General features: G+C 39.1%; 1 protein-coding gene across 9 annotated transcripts in view; it reads left to right on the plus strand.

Moving 5' to 3' along the window:
- Positions 1 to 22,854, plus strand: part of PPP1R12B (protein phosphatase 1 regulatory subunit 12B) — a 221,391-nt gene that overhangs the window by 90,542 nt on the left and 107,995 nt on the right. For all 9 annotated transcript variants that reach the window (XR_009254074.1, XM_058700771.1, XM_058700777.1 and 6 more), the window contains one exon: positions 3,013 to 3,195. Coding sequence is in view for 8 of the 9 variants with exons in the window: in XM_058700771.1 (XP_058556754.1) it covers positions 3,013 to 3,195 (183 nt within the window). In the remaining variant the exon portion in view is untranslated. The remainder of the gene's footprint in view (positions 1 to 3,012; positions 3,196 to 22,854) is intronic.

Raw genomic sequence — 22,854 nt, forward strand, 5'->3', positions numbered from 1 at the left:
CTGACATTAATTTTCCTATAATCGTGCATAGGAATCTCTTCTATTTACTCTGTTTTTGGAGGATGGTATACCAACCCAAATCAGAAGGAAAGCTAACTCATGTTCCAAAAGCTTCCTATAGCTTTCTGAAAATTCCCAGCCAGTGAGAGCGTTTTGCTGGAACACAGGGGGAAGGAAGAGATTTGTGTTTGTGTAAACTTTGTTCCGGGGCAGTGGTGTCTACTCCGTGTAAGGGGAAGCAGGGAGGCAGCATGGGCGGGGCTTTGTCACGAAAGCACAGTGGGACTTTAGCTGTGATTTTGACTGTGGCTTTCAACCCTTTATATGTGGTCAGAGACCTTTTCCCTTTGGGGCAGGGCAAAGGGACCTCTTTTTGGGGTCTCGCTTCTAGAACTGATACAAAGAAAATGAAAAACATAAATGATGATAGTGTTGCCGCAAGGACACTGCTGATGGTGGTGCTTCACTGATTTTTGTCTGTTTATTAGAATTCTTTCCCGAAAATAAGTGGTGATCATTTGTTTAGCCAGGAGGGATAGGCTCATGATGGATTGTTAATAATAATACTGTACAATTCTGTAGAAATTTATTAGGTTCTCTTAATAGTTCATCTGCACAGGCATACTAAATATTATGCCCATAGATGAAGAAACTGACACAGAGAGGTTACTGGACTATTAAGAGCTGGGACTAAGAAACACCAGTAACAGCTACCATTTGTTGAACCCTATCATGTGCCAAGCATTGGCTTAAATACTGTACAAAAATTACACAAGCATTCGGTTTACACTCATGTAACAGTAAATCCAAATAATTGAGGCTTAAATATGATAAAGGTGTATTTTTTTTTTCTCTCACTTAAGAAAGTCCAGAAATAGGCAGAGGTACCACCACAGCTTCAGAGTCGTTAAAGGATCCTGAATCTTTCTGTCTTTCTGCTTCACAGTCCTTAGATTATGGCTTCCATTTCCATGGGTTGTCTCATGGCGCAAAATAGATGCTGAAGCTCTAGCTGTCGTGACTGCCTTCTAGACAGGAAGAAGGAAGAAAGGGGGAAATGCACAAAGAGGGAATGCCTTTAAACTGAGATTATGCTTATATCTCACTGGCTACCTCTAGCAGCCAGGGAGACTTTGGAAAATATGAATTGTTAACTACATATGTTCCTTCTCTCAATAATATATGGGTTCTGTTAGTAAGGAGAAAAAAGGAAAATGAGTTAGTTAGTTAGGCAACTAGCTATCTCAGGCACACGTGTATTGTTTATAAAGAGGCCTCCAGTATATGAAATACCGTTCTCACTTTATAGATATGGAACCTGAGACCCAAAACTTAATCACCTGCCCAAGGTCACACATCTAGTAAGAAACTGAGGCAGGGGTTGAACCTAGATTTGTCCATGTCAGAGCTCCTGTCTCTTTCACTATTTTGTTTCCACGGAGCTTGTATGTTATTCAGGGCTGTATACTAAGTGTTCTACATACGTTATTTTATTTAATTATCACAAGGCCCCTACACATTAAGGTACCATTATCCCCATTTTACAGATGAAGAGACTAGAGAAGTTAACTTGGCTAAAAGGTAGCCCCACATGGTTCCAGAGCCTCTGGCCCCTGCTCTGGAGCTTTTCCTGTTCTGCTCCTAACAAACTACTTATAAAATTACTCCGCATTTCAAACTAATAGTACAAGTCCTATCCTGTAATTTATTAAAATAAAATCCTTGGCATTTCTACAGCAGGAAAAATTGCAGAGAGAACAAAACATGATATGAACCTAGAAAGAATTTTAGGTAAGGTTTTGATAGGTGTAATTTTTTATAGCTTTGTTTCTGGCTAATTTTATTAGCATGTCCTGTAGACTTATACATCTTATAAGTCTGAGGAATTTAATTTCACCTTTTTTCTGAGTCATTAATTGCTCCTGGAGAAGTGGCTGGTGTTTTTTAGATACCACTTCAAAACTGTTCTATTTTTATATTTGCATATATAGGTACCATATTTAGATTTTTACAATCTGATTATTGCTTTCAAGCTTATTCTAATGATGCGATTATTTGAAAATGAGCTTATAGCTACTTAGAAGCATTTCTGGTAATTCTGAGTAGGTGAAAAAAACAGATTTTTGGCATTCATTATTTTCATTGCTTTTCCCATCTCTGTGAATATCAATTTTGGATCTCTGTTACCCCAGCAACAAGCTGTGACATCACAAATGATAGCTTTTTGGGTGGAGAGCCAATGGTTGCTCTCAACTCTTTGTTAAGAAACAAAGATCTTGTTTTCATGTAAATGAGTTTAATTATACAGCTTGCTGTTGGAAAATCTGTGGTTAAGGTTACATATAGAATCTTAATCGTTTTTATTCCTGTTGCTCATGTGTGCACTTAAGAATACAGACAATTAGGCATTTGGTTAAATGGGAAGAAAGCAGTTGCTGAGCTAGGTGCAAGAGAACTGAACATACTGAGGTTGTATTTATCAAATATCTCTGGAATCCAAGAAGATGGTCATCTAATCTAGGCTGAGGACTACCACAAAGACTCTCACTGCCAAGAATTAAGGGGCAGGTGGAGACTAATATCGTAAGTGACTTTAGTGTTGTTTTCATGTGTGTGGAGAGACCCTGCTTCTGTATGCGTGTGTGGAGACCAGATGGTACTCAGGAATCATTTAAAGCAGTCTTGCATATGTTACTATCTTGCCTGGTGCCCTAGCTAATTTTTAAAAAAATTTTTAATCTCAGGCAAAAAAAAAAAAAATGTTCATGAAACAGAGCTCTTTGTGCAGAGGATATCAGACTTAAATGTATCATCATACTGTTCTAAGATTTAAGAGCTCAGAATTAAAAAAAATAGTCAACCAACAAACAAAATCTGAGCAAGAAGATTCTGTAGTTAAACTTACCTCCAGCCCTTTGTGTGCTAGTGCTTTGTGATGTAGCATGCCTGACCATTCTCTTTCTGCTTGTGTTTTTGGGTTTTTTTGTTTTGTTTTGTTTTGTTTTGTTTCAGGACTCCTTACAAATCACAGGCTGACTCAACAGCAGAGAAAACAGCAGACAATGTCTCTTCCAGCACCCCGCTCTGTGTGATCACTAATCGCCCTCCACCTAACACTGCCAATGGGGTTACAACTGCCACTCTGCTCTCCACTCCTGGAACAGACTCCTCTGTGGAAGCCAGGGAGAAGAGGAGGTATGTTATGTACTGATTTCATTTGTGGGGTTCTGCTTTGAGGTAGGAGATACAGCGGTGGGTGTGAAGTCTTTCCCCTAATCCCAAATACATTTATGAAAGTAGATCTTTATATTATAGTTTGGGTTTTGTATTTTGCCTCCGGGAGATTTTTGGCAAAGATCTTAATTATTTCTGATCATTTAATAAAGATACTTATTCTGTTATGAATAGAGGTATATCTTTTTTCTATTTTTCTTGTAAGAGAAATCATGGTCAGGCATTATTTCCCCATTTTGTGATGGAGAATGTGAAGCACAGAGAAGGATCTTTTGTTTTGTTCTGAGGAGTCCGTGAAGATTTCTCTGGCAGCAAGGAAAAGCGGTGGCATGATAAAAGGCTCAGAGAGATAAAGCTAGGATATAAAGTTTTAATTAATTTAAGAATACCAGAAAAGGAAGTGCATAGTATGTGATGACATGGTAGAAGGATAGTGACTGGTTACTCTACAGTTTCTTTGGAGAAAAATTATGAGAGAGCAGTCATGAATTGGCATAGGAGAGATTTCAGGTAGAATCTAAGAGTAACTTTTTGGTTGTCAGTTTTAAGAGACCTTGGAAGATGTAACCAAGAATAGGACATTTTCTCCACCTAAAAAAGTGTAAAACATAGAGTGCCCTCCATCTGGCTGTTTTAAAAACTCAAGCCATGCTTAAGTTTTTAAGCACTAGAAATGTCTATATGCGTAATAAATCAAGAAGTCTTACCATCTATAAGATACAAGTTAAACTTACTTTAATTTATAATTCTTTAAAAAAATTTTTTTTTAACGTTTATTTATTATTGAGAGATAGAGACAGAGTGCAGAGAAGGACACAGAATCCAGAGCAGGCTCCAGGCCCTAAACTCTGAACTGTTAGCACAGAGCACGACATGGAGCTCGAACCCACGAGCCGTGAGATCATGATCTGAGCCAAAGTCAGACACTTAACCAAATGAACCACCCAGGCACCCCAAATTTATAATTCTTGAGAAAGAAAGAGAGCGGAAATTGGGGAGGGGCAGAGAGAGAAGGGGACAGAGGATCCAAAGCAGGCTCTGTGCTGACACCAAAGAGCCCGACGTGGGGCTTGACCTCACGAGCTGTGAGATCATGACCTGAGCTAAAGTCAGACATTTAACCGACTGAGCCACCCAGGCACCCCTTGAATTAAACTGTTTAGATGTTTGTTTATTATAAAGACAGTTCTAAAACACAATTTGAGAAGAAGTGGAAGGGAGATGTTAAGTGAATTGAAAAATAGTGTTTCTCTTCTTCCTTTCTTTTCCTTCCTTTCTTTCCTTCATTTCTTTATATAAAAGTTGGAGAAAGTCCATTTTCTGGTCTAACAGATTGCAGAGCATCATCTCTTAGTTGGTTTCCAGTCAAGGAAATTTTAATAAATCAATCTTGAATATTTAATGCTTATAAATTTAATAGCTCAGTTATAATTTAGATACTATTAGTTTCATCTAGGAATAAATGCAAAAGTAATATTTTCATTAGCTGAGAAAAACTCCCTTTAAAAAATCCTTCTGGGCTGAGATAAGTAAAATGAGTTAAATTCATCATTAAGATCATGATCCCTGAAAGGATGGGTAAGTCAGGTTTTTAATCAAATCACATTATTAAATACTTAGGTGCATGTATCATTATTTAGAGAAACCAAGAGAGACAGTTACTGTCTTCTGGGATTTTTATAACCTATGAACAATAAGATAGCACCTGCTACAGATTTTAATTTTGTTTCAGGAGTTTTATTTAGGCTACAAATATTTATTGATTAGCTACTATGTACTGCATATATCACTAGGATATAATTCCTCAAGGAGCAGCAAATAGAAGAATAAAAGAATATAAATATAAGAATAAATCAAAATTTCAGTGAATTATGTGAATGTGGTATATCAAGTGCATTTTCAGGATGGTGCAACATAATAAACAAGATACTGGATATTTATTAGATAACAAATAATATGTAATTAGAGAAGTTAAATAGGGTAATGATACAAGATAAGTAAATAGGAAGTTATTAGATAAAGAGCTGTTGGACTCAGTCACTAACATTCATTCTTGTCAAAATATTTATTGAGCATTTGTCATTGCAAAGTACTATAAAAAAACCCAGGTGATACAGCCATAAACAAGAACAGCCTTAGCCCTTGGGAAACAGATATGCTAGTGAAGAAAAACAAACATTAAACAAATAATTGTGATATATACTATGAAGAGGTAGTGTGAGTTGTTATGACAGTTTTACAGAAGATCTGCTTACGGAAGACTCCCCTTTTCCTGCAGGATCAAGACGGTTATCCTAAGAGTATCCTGCTCAAATTGAGATCTGTAGGACAAATATAGCCAAGGGAAGGGGTAAGCATTCCAGGCAGAAAATATGGTTGTTGGAAAGACAGACACTAAGGTAGGAAGGTGCTTGATCCTTTGGAGAATCTGAAAAAAGACATTGTAGAGAGATAGGGAAAGAGCAGTCTAAGGTGAGGCTTGAGGAATAAGTAGGAGCTATATAATGCAAAGTCTTACAGCCAAGGACAAAAATTTTGGATTTATATGTTAAGAACCATGTTGAGTTACTGGAAGAATTTTTTTTTAACAGCTTTATAAAGATAAAATTTATATACCATATAATTTAAGATGTCCAATTCGGTCACTTTTAGTATATTCACAGATATGTGCATCCTTTACCACAATTTTAGAACATTTTTATCACCTTAAAAAGAAATCTCATACCCTTTAGTTATTGTCCCCCCCTACTCCCACCCCATCTCCCCATTCTCTAGACCTTAGCAACCACTGATCTCCTTTCTATTTCTATAGAGTTGCCTATTCTGGACATTTCATAAAAATGGAATCAATATGTGGTCTTTTGTGACTATCTTCTTTCACTTAGAATAATGTTTTCAAGGTTCATCCATGTTGAAGCATGGCATGTATCAGCACTTTATTCTTTTTTATGGCCAAACACTGTTTCATTGTGCGCGTATACTGAGTTTTCTTTGCTATTCATAAGTTGGTGGACATTTGGATTCTTTCCACCTTTTGGCTATTTGAGTAATGTTACCATAAACATTCATGTACAAGTTTTTGTGTGGACATATGTTCTTATTTCTCTTGGGTATATACCTAGGAGTCAAATTGCCAGGTGTAATATGCCAATAGAAGATTTTAAGCAAAAAGATAACATGATCTGACTTACATTTTCTAAAATTCTGGCTTTCAAACTCTGGTTATAGTATTCCATATGGATTGGACAGGGGAAGGATGGACAGAAGTAGATGTGAGATGACCAGGAAGGAGACCATTGCAGAAGAAAGTTGCATAAGAGAGAACGTGGCTTGCACTGAGATAGTAGTAAAAGAGATGGAGAAAAGTGAATGGACTCAAAATTTATTTAAGAAAGAAGTTCTAGTAACATGGTAGATGGATTTATAAGGACCTCTTTCCCATTGCAAACATAGGAAAATATAGGTGAGTTCAGAAAAGTGAAAGGGAACTGCTAGGTAAAAAAAAAAAAAAGAAGTGGCTAATGTAGTAGACCTTAGAATTTGGAGGCTCAGATTGTCATGAGGTGTATGGATGTAGGAAGCATGGCTTTGGACTTGAGCAGGCTAGGAACTGTAACCAAGAGAAGCTGGAGCTCTCAAAAGACTGCCCAATTCATGAAAAGGGTACTTTGTCTATGGCCTAAAGAAGTGTCAAGGATGGGGCTTATCCAAGGGTCTGAACAGGGACAGAAAAATCATTTGTGGGTAATTTTTACTCCCTATATAGTGTGGAAATCCCAAGCTAAGAGCTTAACATAGAAATTAGGTCTGCACTCTTGAAACCGGGGCTGTTGGCACAAGCAATTTAAAGCCACCATGAAGAAACACATCGACAAACCAGGGTGCAAGGGGTTCCTATAAAACAGTTGCCTACCAAAGGCAAACTTGCATAGAACCTTATAAACACTGAAGGAAATGAATCACTGTGACAGAGCTAACAGATGCAGCTTCTCAGATATATTCTTAGAAGTATTACATGCAGGTCAGTATTTAATAGAAGTTTTGAATGCAGAACAGAAACCTCAAACTATTATTTAAATTGGAACCAATAATTAGAAGTGACCAATTATACTAAAGATAGACAGACACATCTATAAAAATGGTAATTTAGTCAGAAGTGGTTCCTAGAATATAAGATTTTATAGATGTGTTGTATCTATATAGACTCCCATTTAAATGGGAAGCCGTGTATATAAAGCACCTAACAACCATTAAGAGCCTGCCGTGTGGCAGGCACAGTGGTTAAAGATACAAGGTCAAAGAAAAACATCTTTCCTGTCCTTGAGGAGCTGAACTTTATCTATTGTGGGAAGACAAATAAATCACATAATATCGTCCATTGTTAAGTGCTCTGGTAAAGATATGTATAGATTGATATGGTGGCACAAAGAAGGGGAATCTAAATTCAACCGAGTAGGGCGACAGAGAATGTGTGCTAGCGGAGGTGGCTGCAGGTGAATTCTGAAGGCAACTAGAAGTGAACTATAAATGGTAATAAGAGGATGATATTTTAGAGGGAACAGGAGAAATTCAGGGAACAAGTTCAATATGCCCGAAGCTGGGAGAAGGCAAGGCCAGTGTAGCATTTCTGAAAGGGTCTATGTGAAATAGATTTAGATGATTTGAAAAAAAAAAAAAAAAAAAAAAGCAGCCTGTGGCCAAATGAGTTTGTGAAAGAATGGGTTAAACGAAATTAAACAGGATTATTCAAAAACCTTCTCAGGATAATTTCTCTTGGGGTGGGGGGCGGTGGAGAGGGGAGCGTGGGCTTGTTAGAATTTGCAGCATTTCCCGAATTTCTGTGTCCATCGAATAGTTTGTTTGTTTGTTTGTTTGTTTGTTTTTTTCACAGAAACCCAAGACTGGTATTCCACTGGGTATACTTTGGAAATTGTGGAGTTAGAGAGGTAGGCAGGAACCAGATCATGTAGATGTTTGTTGTTGTGCTATGCTAAGAAACTTGAACTTCTGTTTGCAGAGCTATGGAATACCACTGAAGTATTTTCAGCTGGGGAATGACTTGATCAAATAAAACATACCATTTAAGCCTTTACAGAATTAAAGCCATTTGGAATTTCTCCCTCTAGACAAACACAAGCTGAAAGAAAAAAAAATCACATGTTTTGAAAACAGCTAAATTTTCCTTCTGAAAGAGCATGCTGGGTGCTAATTCTTCTCTTGAAGCTGCAGCTTTCTGTGTAATCAGCTCATTGTGGAGGCATTTGGACTCCTGCTGGGAACCATGATAGAGGCCTGAAGCCCGAGTTCACAGGTCCAATTTGAAACAATTAGTGAGCACTGGGGTAAATGGGGCTTTAAAACTGGCCACAGCAAGACCTAACCAGTGGAGAAGTCATCTCTCAGAAAGAATCTCTATTTGCAGTGTAATTAGAGCACGGGGACTGGGGAGTGGGTCTCACCATTAAACCTGTACAGCTGGCTTTTCTTTTCTGAGAATGTTTGGTCCTAAGAAGGGATAAATGGGTGTGTGCAGGCGTTTCATGATCAGTCTCAGCTTTACACGCTGTGTTCTTTCAGTGAGTGTGTTAACGTTATATAATAGTAGTTACGTTAATAAATGGACGGAGCTAGATACAAAAAAATACATTGTGATACCAAATAGAATAAACATGGAAATCTTAACACTAGGTTTTTCTGGGGAGGGATTATGAGTAATTTCTATTTTCTTTTTCTTTTTTTTTTTCTGTATTTTCCAAAGTTCCAGAGAGATAAAGTGTTACCATTATAAGGAGGGCAGGGAAAGGAGAGAGCTTGAAAAAAAAAATTAATTCAGGGACAACAGTCTCTTACAATTTAAGTCTGTGAAGATGGCTGAAGAATAAACACAAGAGTCAAGAGATTCAAAGTGTGCAGGATTTTAGATAATTTATGATTTTGCTACATAAGCTCAGGGCAGGACTTCTGAAGTGGTTTATTACTTTTGAGAAGGGCATGATTTTGGATTTGCAAAGTTCCTTTTGTTTTCTTTCCTGAAAAGCTCAAGTGTGCTCAAATGTATTCTCTTTACGTGATGGAAAGAATAGGCGTTAAGCTCCTATTTTACAAATGGAAATACTGAGACCCTAAAAGCATGGAGTGATTTGCAGTGGAGATCATCACCCAAGCCTCTTTTTCCCTTGTCACTGAACTCGCTAACCATTTCTTCTTTTGGATTTAATAATAAAGGTTTTGATTTGGGGGCCCTTCCATCTTAATCTGTAGCCCAGAATGCAACAGTCTACCTGTAAGGCACTGTAATCACTGCCTTCCAGTCTTTGGAATGCCCCTGAGGATTATAGAACCCAACAGGGTCATCTGATTGTAAAGGGGTTGACTTGACCGGCAGACGGCAGGACAGAAATGGCAAGTGGCAAGCAGTTGGCAGATAACTCTGTAGGGATATCAGCGCCAAGCGGCAACTGTCACAATAGTGTAGTGGTTCATTTTCCAAAGCTCCAAGTTTTCCTTAGCAACAAAAATGTAAACAGTTCCCTTGGCTAATATTAGAGTCTGATAGCGTCTGCCTTTGATGCTCTTGCTCTGTTTCTCTCTCCTCTAGCTTTTTCCGTCTCTCAACCCAGCCCTGAATTTTACATCTTTTTTATTGGTGCCCTTTATTTTCTTTATAGAAACGGCTAAAATAGTTTTTCTCCACAAGAAGCTATAATTGTTTCTCTTTCCCAACCAGCCCACATGCAACTCTGCTTGGTCAGGATATGGTCAGTATTGACTGAGTCATATACACCACACTTATTGACCTTCTTGAATCCCTTGGGGTCTTTATAAGCTAGGTAGTTATTCCTGCTAATGTGAAGCTGTCAGCAAATTAATTTGGCATCATCTTTGCAATGTTAGAAATTTAAACCAAGTAATTAAACACTGAGTCATGGTTTTTTAAAGTCATTTGACTCATCTCACTGTCTCAAGCTAAAGACAGGCAGTTGTCAAATGGAAAAAGTACTCTAGAAAGAGATTCCCGAGCTCCTCTACTCTCTCAATTTTGGTTCTAAAATAAGTATTTTCCTTCTATATCTAAAAGACTGAAAAAATTCTGAATTTACTAAGTTTTTCTTTATTGAAACCGATCTCTCTCTTCCTAACTATGACTATGGAACAGGAAGAAAATGAAATGTATATAGCAGTAGATATATTTTCTACTATATTGCCATTCTAGGGGTTTGGGGGTTGCTTAGATGATTAGTTATTCTGTTAGCTTATATGGATTGTGCTTGTGTGATTCCTTTCCTAAGTTAACGAGGTCGGTTTCTGTTGTTTTGTAACCAAGGACACTCCATACTGTGTAATATTTGATACTGTTGATTCTAGGGTGAACATTTTTCACATTTCAGTATCTCTGAAATCATCATGTCTTACTGCTAATCACCATTCCTGCACGTGTGTGAATTTAGTCATAGGTGTTCTGTTACTTCCATGGAGTTATGTGCATTGCTGGTACAAAATATGTCTAAATAAGTCTAAAAGATTGTTTTCAACATGTATCCCAATGTTTATAGCAGCGCTTTCAACAATACGCAAATTATGGAAAGAGCCTAAATGTCCATAAACTGATGAATGGATAAAGAAGAAGTGGTTTATATATACGATGGAATACTACTTGGCAATGAGAAAGAATGAAATTAGTTATTCTATTAGCTTGCAAATGATCATGCCATTTGCAGCAACATGGATGGAACTGGAGGGTGTTATGCTGAGTGGAATAAGTCAGAGAAAGACAGATACCATGTGTTTTCACTCATATGTGGATCTTGAAGACCATGGGAGAAGGGAAGGGTAAAAAAAAAAAAAGTTACAAACAGAGAGGGAGGGAGGCCAACCACGAGAGACTCTTAAATACAGAGAACAAACTAAGGGTTGATGGGGGGTGGGGGAGAGGGGAAAGTGGGTGATGGGCATCGAGGAGACCACTTGTTGGGGTGAGCACTGGGTGTTGCACGGAAGCCAATTTGACAATAAATTATATTTTAAAAAATGGAAAAAAGATTGCTTTCAATAACTGTTAAATCAAGTGATGAAAAGGTGATAAAAAGCATGTGTGATTGGCACTGCTTTTTGTTTCTTTTGTGGTAAAGTGGCTGTGCGTCTTGCAATTGCCGATATTTTAGATGTGATGCAGTGTGGTACTATTCAGCCAGTGAGAATGATGCAGTTGATCTATATTTAAAAACACGAATGGGGCGCCTGGGTGGCGCAGTCGGTTAAGCGTCCGACTTCAGCCAGGTCACGATCTCGCGGTCCGTGAGTTCGAGCCCCGCGTCAGGCTCTGGGCTGATGGCTCGGAGCCTGGAGCCTGTTTCCGATTCTGTGTCTCCCTCTCTCTCTCTGCCCCTCCCCCGTTCATGCTCTGTCTCTCTCTGTCCCAAAAATAAATAAAAAACGTTGAAAAAAAAAATTTTTATATTTAAAAACACGAAGTGGAAAGTGACTGCTAATGCATATGTGGTTTCTTTTGGGGTGATGGAAATATTTTTAAATTGATTATGGTGATAATTACATAACTGTGGATATACTGAAAACCACTGAATGATATGCTTAACCCAGTATGTGAATTTTATCTCAATAAAGCTGTTTAAAAATAACACTAAGATCATTTAGCTCCACTGAACTGTTCTGGGAAAGGACCTGGATGAGGCCTGCTGAGAGATACTACATGAAGACTTAAGGGCCTTGAATTTCCAAGTCTGTTATCTTTTTCCTGTATTTCTGTTGCTAAACACAGCTCCTGAGACACAAACTCACTTCGTTTTCCAGAGACAGTGGCATTTGTCACATAATTCCTCAGCACACCACTTAACAGCTCAGGAGTGGAGGTTTTAAATGTTCCCCCTCCCCTTTGGGACACTCGCATTCCAAAGAAGGGACCAGAATCCATTCCCTGATGCAGCAGAGGCTCTGGTGGTTCTGTCCTAATTCCCCAACCACTTCAGGGTAAAGTGAGCAGTCACCTAACACCTGCTACTCAAAGCCCTTATCAGCTATGTTTTTACAGTTAATCTCCTTCTGATAAAGTGGTTCTTTTTTCAGAGCTGTGAGTATTGGTGACATGTGGGAGGGACCGAACTTTTGTGCTCTCTCTCAAACCCCCTCCCCCTCTCTCTCCTACCAGTTGATTTTCCCATGTTAGAAAAAGACAGCCACTTGTAACAATCTCATAAAATGAGCTCTGGTGTTTACTAGGTTACTAGGGAAGGACAACCAGAGGGGTGGCCACCTGCTTGTTGAAAATTCCCAGCTTCTGGGAAGCTGCCGCACAGGTGTGCTGCAAGGTGTGTCTGAGGTAGCTTGACCTGCTCTCCCCTAGAATGATTTGATCTGGCAGTGGAGTTCTTTTCTGTTCCTGGTTTTATGGAAATCCGAGGCACAGGAAGTTGATCTTTGTGTTCTGAGAAATGGAAACAAGCCTCTGCCACATAGTTTACTAACATCTTCTGTTTGGAAGCTAACTCTCGGTGTGCTGAGTTGAGACATCGGGAGGTACTGGGCATGGAATAGCAGAAGCAGCAGGTAAAATGTCTTTGCTTGATGGCTTTGATATCCTAGATGTGTGTTTCTGCTCTCAGTCCTCTTCCTGATGGTCCTCTGGGAAGCTGACTTGATTGCATACATTGTTTTGGTGGTGGTGTGGTCGGGAGAGCAGCGGGAGAGGGTGAATGTGTAAGAATAAGATGTATGGTGTTCAGAATAACTGGTTTAGAACTTCTTTGTTGTTTCTTCATATTCATAAAGAATTTATTATTAATTTTAAAGATTTTTATTTACTATTATTTTTTTAATGTTTTATTTTTGAGAGAGAGAGAGAGAGTGTGAGCAGGGGAGGGGCAGAGAGAGAGAGGGAGACACAGAATCTGAAGCAGGCTCTAGGTTCTGAGCTGTCAGCACAGAGCTCAACGCAGGCCTCAAATTCATGGACCACAAGATCATGACCTGCGACGAAATCGAGTCAGATGCTTAACCGACTGAGCCACCCAGGTGCCCCGATATTCCTAAAGTATTTAAACACGTACACTGACTTAAGGATCCCACCCAGGAGGTTAGGGTAGCAGAGGACGATTAAGAATTTCAAAAAGTAGATAAATAAATAAAAAAAAGTTGAAAAAAAAATTAAAAAAAAAAAAAAAAAGAATTTCAAAAAGTAGAAACATGCTTCTCTTTTTAAGAGGAAACCGATACTGGTAATGTAGTGTGTGTGTGTGTGTGTGTGTGTGTGTGTGTGTGTGTGTGTGTGTGTTAATGTTTATTATTTGTTTTTGAGAGAGGGAGAGAGAGAGAACATGAGAAGGGGAGGGGCGGAGAGAGAGAGGGGGAGACAGAGGATCCAAAGTGGGCTCTGTGCTGACAGCATGAATCCTCAAACCATGAGATTATGAACTGAGCCGAAGTCAGATGCTTAACCAATGGAGCCACCCGGGCGCCCCGGTAATGTATTCTAAAGTTGGATGAAAGTACACAGACGGTGGTTGTATTCTTTATATCTTTTAAATTTTTAAATATATGTAATATATATTAAGTAAATAAAACAAAGAAACAATGTGTTGGATATGTAGGGCAATTACAGGGAGAAGCTGGTTTAGGTAAATGAAGGGTAAGACCGCTCCTGGAGCTGGCCTTTGAACAGGAAATTACAGAACACAGAGACTAGCTCATTGAGGTCTTGAGGTCTGAGTGAAAGCTGTTTGCATACCACAGACTGTACAGTCACATTGAATCTTCATGGAAGTAAATGTTTTCCCATACCTGTAAGATGAGTCGTTTCCTAATTGATCTTTTATGCTCAAAGGACCAGTTTCTAGACAGAACTCAAAACCGTGCTGAGCCAGGCAGTATAGAAGGTATCTTATCTGATGGGTAGTCCTTTCAACCCTGTAGAGAGACTATTCATTAGACTCTTTGAACTCAGCCTACCAAGAGCTATACTGTTCTACTTTTCTTATCACCCTCTCTCTACTCTTCTTGGATTTTTGTATTTGCATCATTTTATGTACTCAGGTAGAAAACTCAATTTCGTGAACATGTTCTGCTTTTATGCCTCTCTTTGTCTGTGCTCGACTTTCTGGAATGGCCTTCTGTCATCTTCCCTGATGAACAAAATTCTATTCATCCTTCAAGAACATCTGCAGGTTAAACCCCACCACTGGCTACCGTGCTTCCCCAGCTCCAGCCTGATCAGTATTCTCTCCTCAGTGTTCTTCAGTAGCACTTTTCTTAGAACTGGTTTAACTGATTCATTAAATTGTCTCTCTTCATGACTACATCGTGAGCTTCTTGAGGGTGCTTTTTGTTGTTGTTGTTGTTGTTGTTGTTGTTGTTCATACCACAGAGCCTAATACATAGTAGGTGTTGGGTAAATATTTATGGAATGAAATGGTTTCTCAGTGAAAAGGAGCCCCCAGGTAGTAATCTTCCGCGTCCAGAAGATGGCAGCAGCAGAACGTCAGTCTGTCTACTTTGTGTACCGCTCCCAAAGACTCTTTTGTGTTAGGAAGGATTGCAGGTAAGCATTTTTACCCCATTCCATGTTAAATGTTTTAATTTAGAGAGTGCAGACTTTTTCTAGTATATGGAGGCCCTTTGTGGACTTTGCTGTGATGCTTCTTCACAAGAGAGCAGCAGGCTGCTGGGCTGCAAGGCAAGAGACCGAGTTACTCTCCAGCTGAGCACTCGATTTCTGCCGTCTCAGGCAAGCCATTTAACTTCTTTAGTTTCAGTTTCTTAATTGGTTGATCAGTGGAGTTAGGAGATCCGCAGGTAATATTGGATCCTAAAATCACAGGATTCAGAGACTGTCTGACCGTTTATGTGCTCCGTATTATGCTGACAGCCATGGGTATAATAAGAAAGAGATATGTCCTAGGTTGTGCCTTGAAGATCAAGGATGTCAAATATACACATGGTAAACCACGGGTATACATTAAGGAATAATATATCCTTGAGTGCAAAATTGTGTTCAGGTGTATTAGGAGTTCAGAAACGGTGAATGATGTAGGATGGAGAGGTTAGAAAGGACTTCATGAAGCCAGTTTAGATAGAATTTGAGTTGGCTTTCAAAAATACGAAAGGTTTAAAGGGGGCAAGAGGATTCATACTTTTGAAAGCTTGTTATGTTATATGTCAGTACCCTCCTAGATGCACTTAATCGTCATCGTTTTGTGAGATAAATAATATTATTTTCTTAAAAGATATGAGAAAATTAAGGCTCAGATGGATTATGGAACCTGCCCACAGTCACAGAGCTAGTAAATAAAAAAACCAGGATTCAAAACCAGGTCTCTCGGACTTCAAAGCCCATACTTTCTGTACACCACTGAGCCCTGGTATGCCAGGGCTCGGTCTTAGTTGGGCTGTTCCATTCCATAAGCTAGCATTGATTGAACACAGTGGTTACAATCTCTTGGTATTTTTTGAAGGGAAGAAAAAAACTTCTAGGAAAAGAGTATTTGCCTTGGGAGATCCCACTGCTGAAAATAAAGCAAATTGAAAACTTTCTGTCCTCTCTGAAATCGAAATAAGGAATAAGGGTTTGGGGAAAACAAATGAGAAGTTGTCTTGTAGGTCCCCTGGCTTAGTCAGTGTTTTATGAGGATGCGGGATATAAGAAGTTTTGGGAGAATTCCAGAGCCATGGGCAGGTTTATTTCTATTTTAAGAAATATTTAAAAGTTGGAACTGGATGACAGCAATTACCTGAATGATTCCTTGTTTCTGGTTCGTCTTTAAACCACTTTTTTCCCTCTTCCTCAGAGCCTCTTAGTTAATCCTGGGTAGTATACTGACCCAGCTCTTTAATTTGTTTCCTCTGAATAAATATTAGTCTTCTAACCTGAAATAGGGAAACTGAACGTGATTCACAAGTCTGGTGCACTTGTGCCGAAAATGGCTCACTGCTCGCTGACATGTAAATAAAATATAGCAATAGCTCAAGGAAGCCAGTGAAGAAACGCATTCCTTTATAATGAAGCTTACTGTGTTTAAAAGAAAAACTATTTGGCACACAAAATTCATAAGTAATGGGAAGCAGAGCTGCAAGCTGAGCTGTATCTATGACAAAAGTACTCCTGCACAAAGATTTTGTTTGTCCTTGATAGGTGCTTGTCTCTCCCATCTTAATAGACTTAACCTTTGGCACTGTACCGCCCTCTGGGGTTACCATGTCTCACTCTGTCTTTTACTCTTGAAAAGCCCTCTCATTTCACTTCCTAGCCTCTTATTCACTCCTCAGTCTGTTAAAATAGAAATCCTGCCCCACCCGCCTGTCGAGTGAAATTGCTCTAGCAAAGGGCCGTGTGGCGTTCCTAATGATCAGATTCCTTATTCACTTCATTTTTTGCCTTGAACTCCCAGCAGCACGTTACGATGTTGGCTTCTGCCTTCTTAAATCTTTATTTTTACCTTGACTCCTGACATACCATTCTTTCTTGGCTCACTTCTGTCCTTTCTCCTCTTTGTTTGTGTCCTTTTTAGCCTGTTTGCTTCAGCAAACACTTTACGTATTATTCCTCAGTCTTCCTTCTTTTCCTTTCTCAGGACTCTCTAGCTGGTCTTGTCCACTCCAGTCGCCTCAGCTATCGTTCTTGTCTGTATTTCTAGCCCAGACCTCTCTGCTGAGCTTCAGGACACTGTATGGAAAGCGCTTGCTTAGAATAGTGCCTGACACTTAATGATAGCCATTTCTGGCCACTGTTTTCCTTTCCCCCATATTTCCTCATCAAAGTAAAGTATTGTTACAGATGCACATTTCTTGAAGAGTTCTTGAGTCCTCTATAGAAAGAGAGTATAAACAAACCAAACCATTCCCTTCCCTCTGACCTAAAAAGGCTAGAGAGAGAGGTCTGTTTTCATGTATTATGAAAAATCTTTGTCAGTGATTCTGCATAAGTGTCACCCAATTGAGAAACTTAGAAATGAAACTAGAAGCCTAGACTCTTACGTCTCACCAAGTCCTGTGTGTCATTCTCAAGAATCCTTCAAACCTACCCTCTCCTCTCCATCCGCACTTCTCTCTGTTAACTCCGGCCCTCCCAGCTGGACCCTTGGCCTTGGCCTTCTTCCCCCCTGGCCCCTCCTCCCAGTCCATCCTCTGCAATGCACTCTCCTGCTGGGAATCCGAGAATGGTGCCATAAGCAATGTTGTCCCCCACCTTGTTTTTTAGGAAGCTTCTTCCCGGTCTCTTCAGATTCGTTTCAGATCACCTCCTTTATTTTTACTTCTCACCCCGCAGATAATACTGGGTTTCCTATCCAAAATATGATCTCTTTATGGCATGGCATTTCTTATCTTAAATCTTAATTATCACTACTTTATATATCACAAGATCCTGCTGGGAATCAGCACTTCTTTCTTTTGAAATACAGTATCTGGAGTAGGTAAAAACAAAAAAAAAAACCAGTGTAGGATGGGAAAATTGTTAATTAAATGGAAGGAAGAAAATGGATGAATGGACCAACACACTGATGACCAAGCTTTTAAAATGGTAAATAAGTGAATAAGTAATTGGGACCAACTCAGACTATGAATTTCCTTCATAACCTTAATTCAGTTCAGTAATCATGTCAGAGCACCTACTTTGTCTAGGTACAGTGCTAAATTTTAATGATGTAATGACAAATAAAAAATAGCCCCCTCTTTCGTGAAGCTTAAAGAGTGGCCAGTAGTAGATAGAATATAAGGAATTTTATTTTCACTGGATCTTAGGCTCATTTTTGTTAGGCTAACACCTAATTTAGTGGGCTAGGGCAGTTAGTTGGTTTATATATCACTTTTTTTTAAGTTTATTTATTTACTTCGAGCAACTGTGTGAGTGGGGGAGGGGCAGAGAGAGAGGGAGAGTGAGAATCCCAAGCAGGCTAGGTGCTGCCAACACAGAGCCCAGTGTAGGGCTCAATCCCACAGTCTGTGAGATCATGACCCGAGCCAAAATCCAGAGTCAGACAGATGCTTAACTGACTGAGCCTCTTAGGTGCCCCTACATACTGCTTTTTAGTGTGAATGAAAAAGTCAGTGCATTCCTTCAATAGCAAGTTTTAAAGCTTTTGTGTAATTATGAAAAAATTCTCCTTAGGCTGGGACTTGGGTGAGCCTGACTACAAAGAGGCATGAAAATTTTAGGGGGTGTTGGAACTGTTCTATATCTTGATTGTGGTGATGGTTAATATGCACTTGTGAAAACTCATAACTCATAGACCTGTATACTTTGTTTTAAATTTTTTTTTAACGTTTATTCATTTTTGAGACAGAGAGAGACAGAGCATGAACGGAGGAGGGGCAGAGAGAGAGAGGGAGACACAGAATTGGAGGCAGGCTCCAGGCTCCGAGCCATCAGCCCAGAGCCCGACGCGGGGCTCGAACTCACGGACTCACAGACCGCGAGATCTTGACCTGAGCTGAAGTCGGACACTTAACCGACTGAGCCACCCAGGTGCCCCTAGACCTGTATACTTTTTAGAGCAAATTTTACTGTGTGTAAATTATACCTCAGGAAACCTAACTTTTAAAAAGTGCTACTGTCACTGCTAGGAATATACCCAAGGGATACAGGAGTACTGATGCATAGGGGCACTTGTACCCCAATGTTTATAGCAGCACTCTCAACAATAGCCGAATTGTGGAAAAAGCCTAAATGTCCATCAACTGATGAATGGATAAAGAAATTGTGGTTTATATACACAATGGAGTACTACGTGGCAATGAGAAAGAATGAAATATGGCCCTTTGTAGCAACGTGGATGGAACTGGAGAGTGTGATGCTAAGTGAAATAAGCCATACAGAGAAAGACAGATACCGTATGTGTTCACTCTTATGTGGATCCTGAGAAACTTAACAGGAACCCATGGGGGAGGGGAAGGAAAAAAAAAAAGAGGTTAGAGTGGAAGAGAGCCAAAGCATAAGAGACTCTTAAAAACTGAGAACAAACTGAGGGTTGATGGAGGGTGGGAAGGAGGGGAGGGTAGGTGATGGGCATTGAGGAGGGCATCTTTTGGGATGAACACTGGGTGTTGTATGGAAACCAATTTGACAATAAATTTCATATATTAAAAAGAAAGAAAGAAACATAAAAAAAAGACAATGGAACCTAAAAAATAAAAAAATAAAAAGTGCTACTGAGTCTTAATTGCAGGAATCTGAGTCATCTGAAAAGTGGGGTGATTAGACAGGGAAGATAATTGATCTGTTTTATAGGCCTTCCTGAAGATAAATCTGATTTGGGTCCTTTAAGGAGTTCTTCCATTCTAGACCCTTCTCTTTTTAACCCGAGCTTCAGAAAAGTCCAGAAATCCCTGAACCTGATGGCAAAATTTTGTTATATGTAATTATTCCCCACCCTCCCCCCTCCCACCTTGGGAAAAGATGACAGTTTAAATCTCATTGGTATGAGTATGTTACTGTTCAGTAAAGGTTAAAAACCCACAGGTTTGGGTGTTCTTCCTATTTCCCAGGTGCCCCCTTTTTCCTAAGGTAGGCCATACTCATGATTACAGCAGCTGGAGGCCAGTTTCTGGAGTGGGTGAGAGGAGTGCGTGAGTCCACTGACCTTAGTATTTAGACCTGCTGCTAACACAGGCCTCCTTCTTGAACCTAAACTCTCATTCCTTCTCTGTTCTAAGGTTGACCCAAGGGCATTTTTTTCAGAAATATTTATGTTACTTTAGTATATCATAGAAAGTACCTGTGCTTTCTATGTCACTGTTGACTATGACAATAAAAGGTTTTTTTCTAAGTGTGGAATATAAGTAAGTACATCTTACTGCTTGAAACAGTCCTTGGAATATTAATGATCAGTTTTGAATGTTTTTAAAGTTTATAAAATCTTCTACAATATGAATATTTTAAGTAGAAAATAGAAGTTATCTATAATCTTACCATTCAGCAATATCTCTGCTAACATCCTTATATGTTGCATTGATTTTGAGATTATGCTGTATTTTTTCTTATTATTAAATATTACAAATACCCAACATATCAGTTTTCTGGCACAGTCAAGCCCTGGCCATATTAGCTTCAGTGTTTTTTAAATTTTTTTTAACATTTGTTTATTTTTGAGAGAGAGAGAGAGAGAGAGAAAGTGGGGGAGAGAGAGAGAGAGAGAGACAGTGTGTAAGTGGGGGAGGGGCAGAGAGAGAGGGAGACACAGAATCGGAAGCAGGCTCCAGGCTCGGAGCTGTCAGCACAGATCCCGACAAGGGGCTCGAACCCAGAACCGTGAGATCATGAGCTGAGCCAAAGTTGGCCGCCCAACCAACTGAGCCACCCAGGCACCCCAGCTTCAGTGTTTTTTTAAATAAAATATTAAAAATATAGCTGAGGCCCCTGTGTATGTCTCCCCGGTATCATCCCCTGGACTCCCTCCCTAGAAGTGGTCACTATACTGAATTTGGTAAAACCATTTGCAAAGTTTTATTAGTTATTATTCTTTTTATGTATACGCACATTACTACTTTTACATGTTTTTGTTCCTTATATGAATTGTATTGTTGTGTACATATCATTCTGAAACCTGCTGTTTTTACTTAGCATTTTTTCATTTTGAATGCTCACTTTAGTCCATTGTGTAAATATACCACAATTTGGTTTTGTTTTTTGTCTGCTCTTGGACATTTAGGTCATCTTTCTTTCTTCTTTCTTTCTTTCTTTCTTTCTTTCTTTCTTTCTTTCTTTCTTTCTTTCTTTCCTCTTTCTTTATTTCTTTCTTTCTCTAATATTAATTATACTGCTGTGTACGTTCTTGTTCATGTTTCCTTATCTAAATGTGTAACAGTTTCTCAAGGATGTTTATTTTCAAATGGAATTTCTGGATGTAAAGAGTGAGTACGTCTTTACTTGAGATGCCAGATTGCTCTCCTGTTTACACTCGCCAGCAGTGTATGAGAGTTTTTACTTCTTTACAACTAATGTTATACTTGATAATGTCAGTGGTTTTTGCTTTTGCCAATCTAAGGAAGATGAAGTGGTTTCTCCTTGTTTTAATTTGCATTTCATGATCGTTAAGTGAAACTGAACATTTTCTCTTATGTTTATAGACTTTTGGGATTTCCTGTTTTGCAAATTCCCTGATTATATGCTTTGTTAATTATTTTTTCTTGGGTTTTTGGTCTTTTTTTAAATTGGTATAAGTTCTTTACATATTCAAGATACTGATATTTTGCAAGTTATGTATCTGTGGTAATTTTTAGTTTGTCTTCCAGTGTCTGGAAGTGTCTTATGGATATTCCATAATCTATTCAATTGTTTCCCCTATTTTTTTATATTTGGATTCTTGCCATGAATATTTTGTGTGTTGGCTTTCTTGAATTTTTTTCTTAAAAAAAAAAAAAATTTAGTGGTGGTGCTGAAGTTGACCTGGTCTATTTTGTAGTTAGTAATAAATATTCGAGACAGTTGGCCAAGCCCTGTTGGTACAGCCTGTGGGTATGAAATAAAGCAGCACTTGTGTTTTTGGCACCTGAATCTGCCATTCTTGGCCTCCCTAACACCTGTCTGACCAATGAACTAACTGTCGAGTGACCTACATGCATAAAACATTGTCATTTGTGAAACTGGCTTTGGCACTTGATGCTGGAGTGTTTTTAATGGAACAAATGTTCAGAAGTACAAGAATTCAAGGTGATATAGTACTTATCGAAGCTAGGTCACAGAAACACCAGACTCACATTGTTTGTAAAGCAAAAGGTGTTCTCTGAGCTGTAGTTTGGTGCTATATAACTTAAGAGTTAAGAGCAGGGATCAGACTTTTTCTGTAAAGGGCCAGACAGTAAATATGTGGGGCTTTGTGGGCCATATGGTTTCTGCTGCAACTGCTCAATTCTGCCTTTGTAGCACAGGCTTGCCCATTCGTTTCGTTTATATGTCGCCCATGACTGCTTTGGCCCTACAGTGGAGTTGTTGAGTAGCGTTGTAAAGCCTGAAAGATATGCTGTCTGGCCCTTTACAGAAAAAGTTTGCAACCTTGACACTATTGACATTTTGAGCCAGATCATTCTTTGTCATTGTCCCCTGGGGGAGGGGGGTTGGAATTATTCCCTGTTGAGAACTACTGCTCTAAAGGATTCAGGAAATGCTTCATTTAGCCAAGGGAAATCCTCTCTCCTTTTTATTTTTTTTTTTTTTATTTTTTATTTTTTTTTAAATTTTATTTTATTTTATTTATTTTTTTTTTTTTAATTTTTTTTTTCAACGTTTTTTATTTATTTTTGGGACAGAGAGAGACAGAGCATGAACGGGGGAGGGGCAGGGAGAGAGAGGGAGACACACAGAATCGGAAACAGGCTCCAGGCTCTGAGCCATCAGCCCAGAGCCTGACGCGGGGCTCGAACTCACGGACCGCGAGATCGTGACCTGGCTGAAGTCGGACGCTTAACCGACTGCGCCACCCAGGCGCCCCTCCTCTCTCCTTTTTAAATAATTATTCTGATTAGCAGAGTTGTAGCTTTGATTCCTTGCTTAAACTTTAGCTCTGATCTCAGTGTTGAACTAGAGAGGAGAATATGTCACAGGAGCACTTTCTGAATACAGTTGTCCCTAAGCTATGATATCAGATCATATCCTGATATGTGACACAAATCACATCTAGA

This window comes from Neofelis nebulosa, chromosome 15 (assembly GCF_028018385.1).
Source record: "Neofelis nebulosa isolate mNeoNeb1 chromosome 15, mNeoNeb1.pri, whole genome shotgun sequence".
In the NCBI taxonomy this organism is placed as follows: domain Eukaryota; kingdom Metazoa; phylum Chordata; class Mammalia; order Carnivora; family Felidae; genus Neofelis; species Neofelis nebulosa.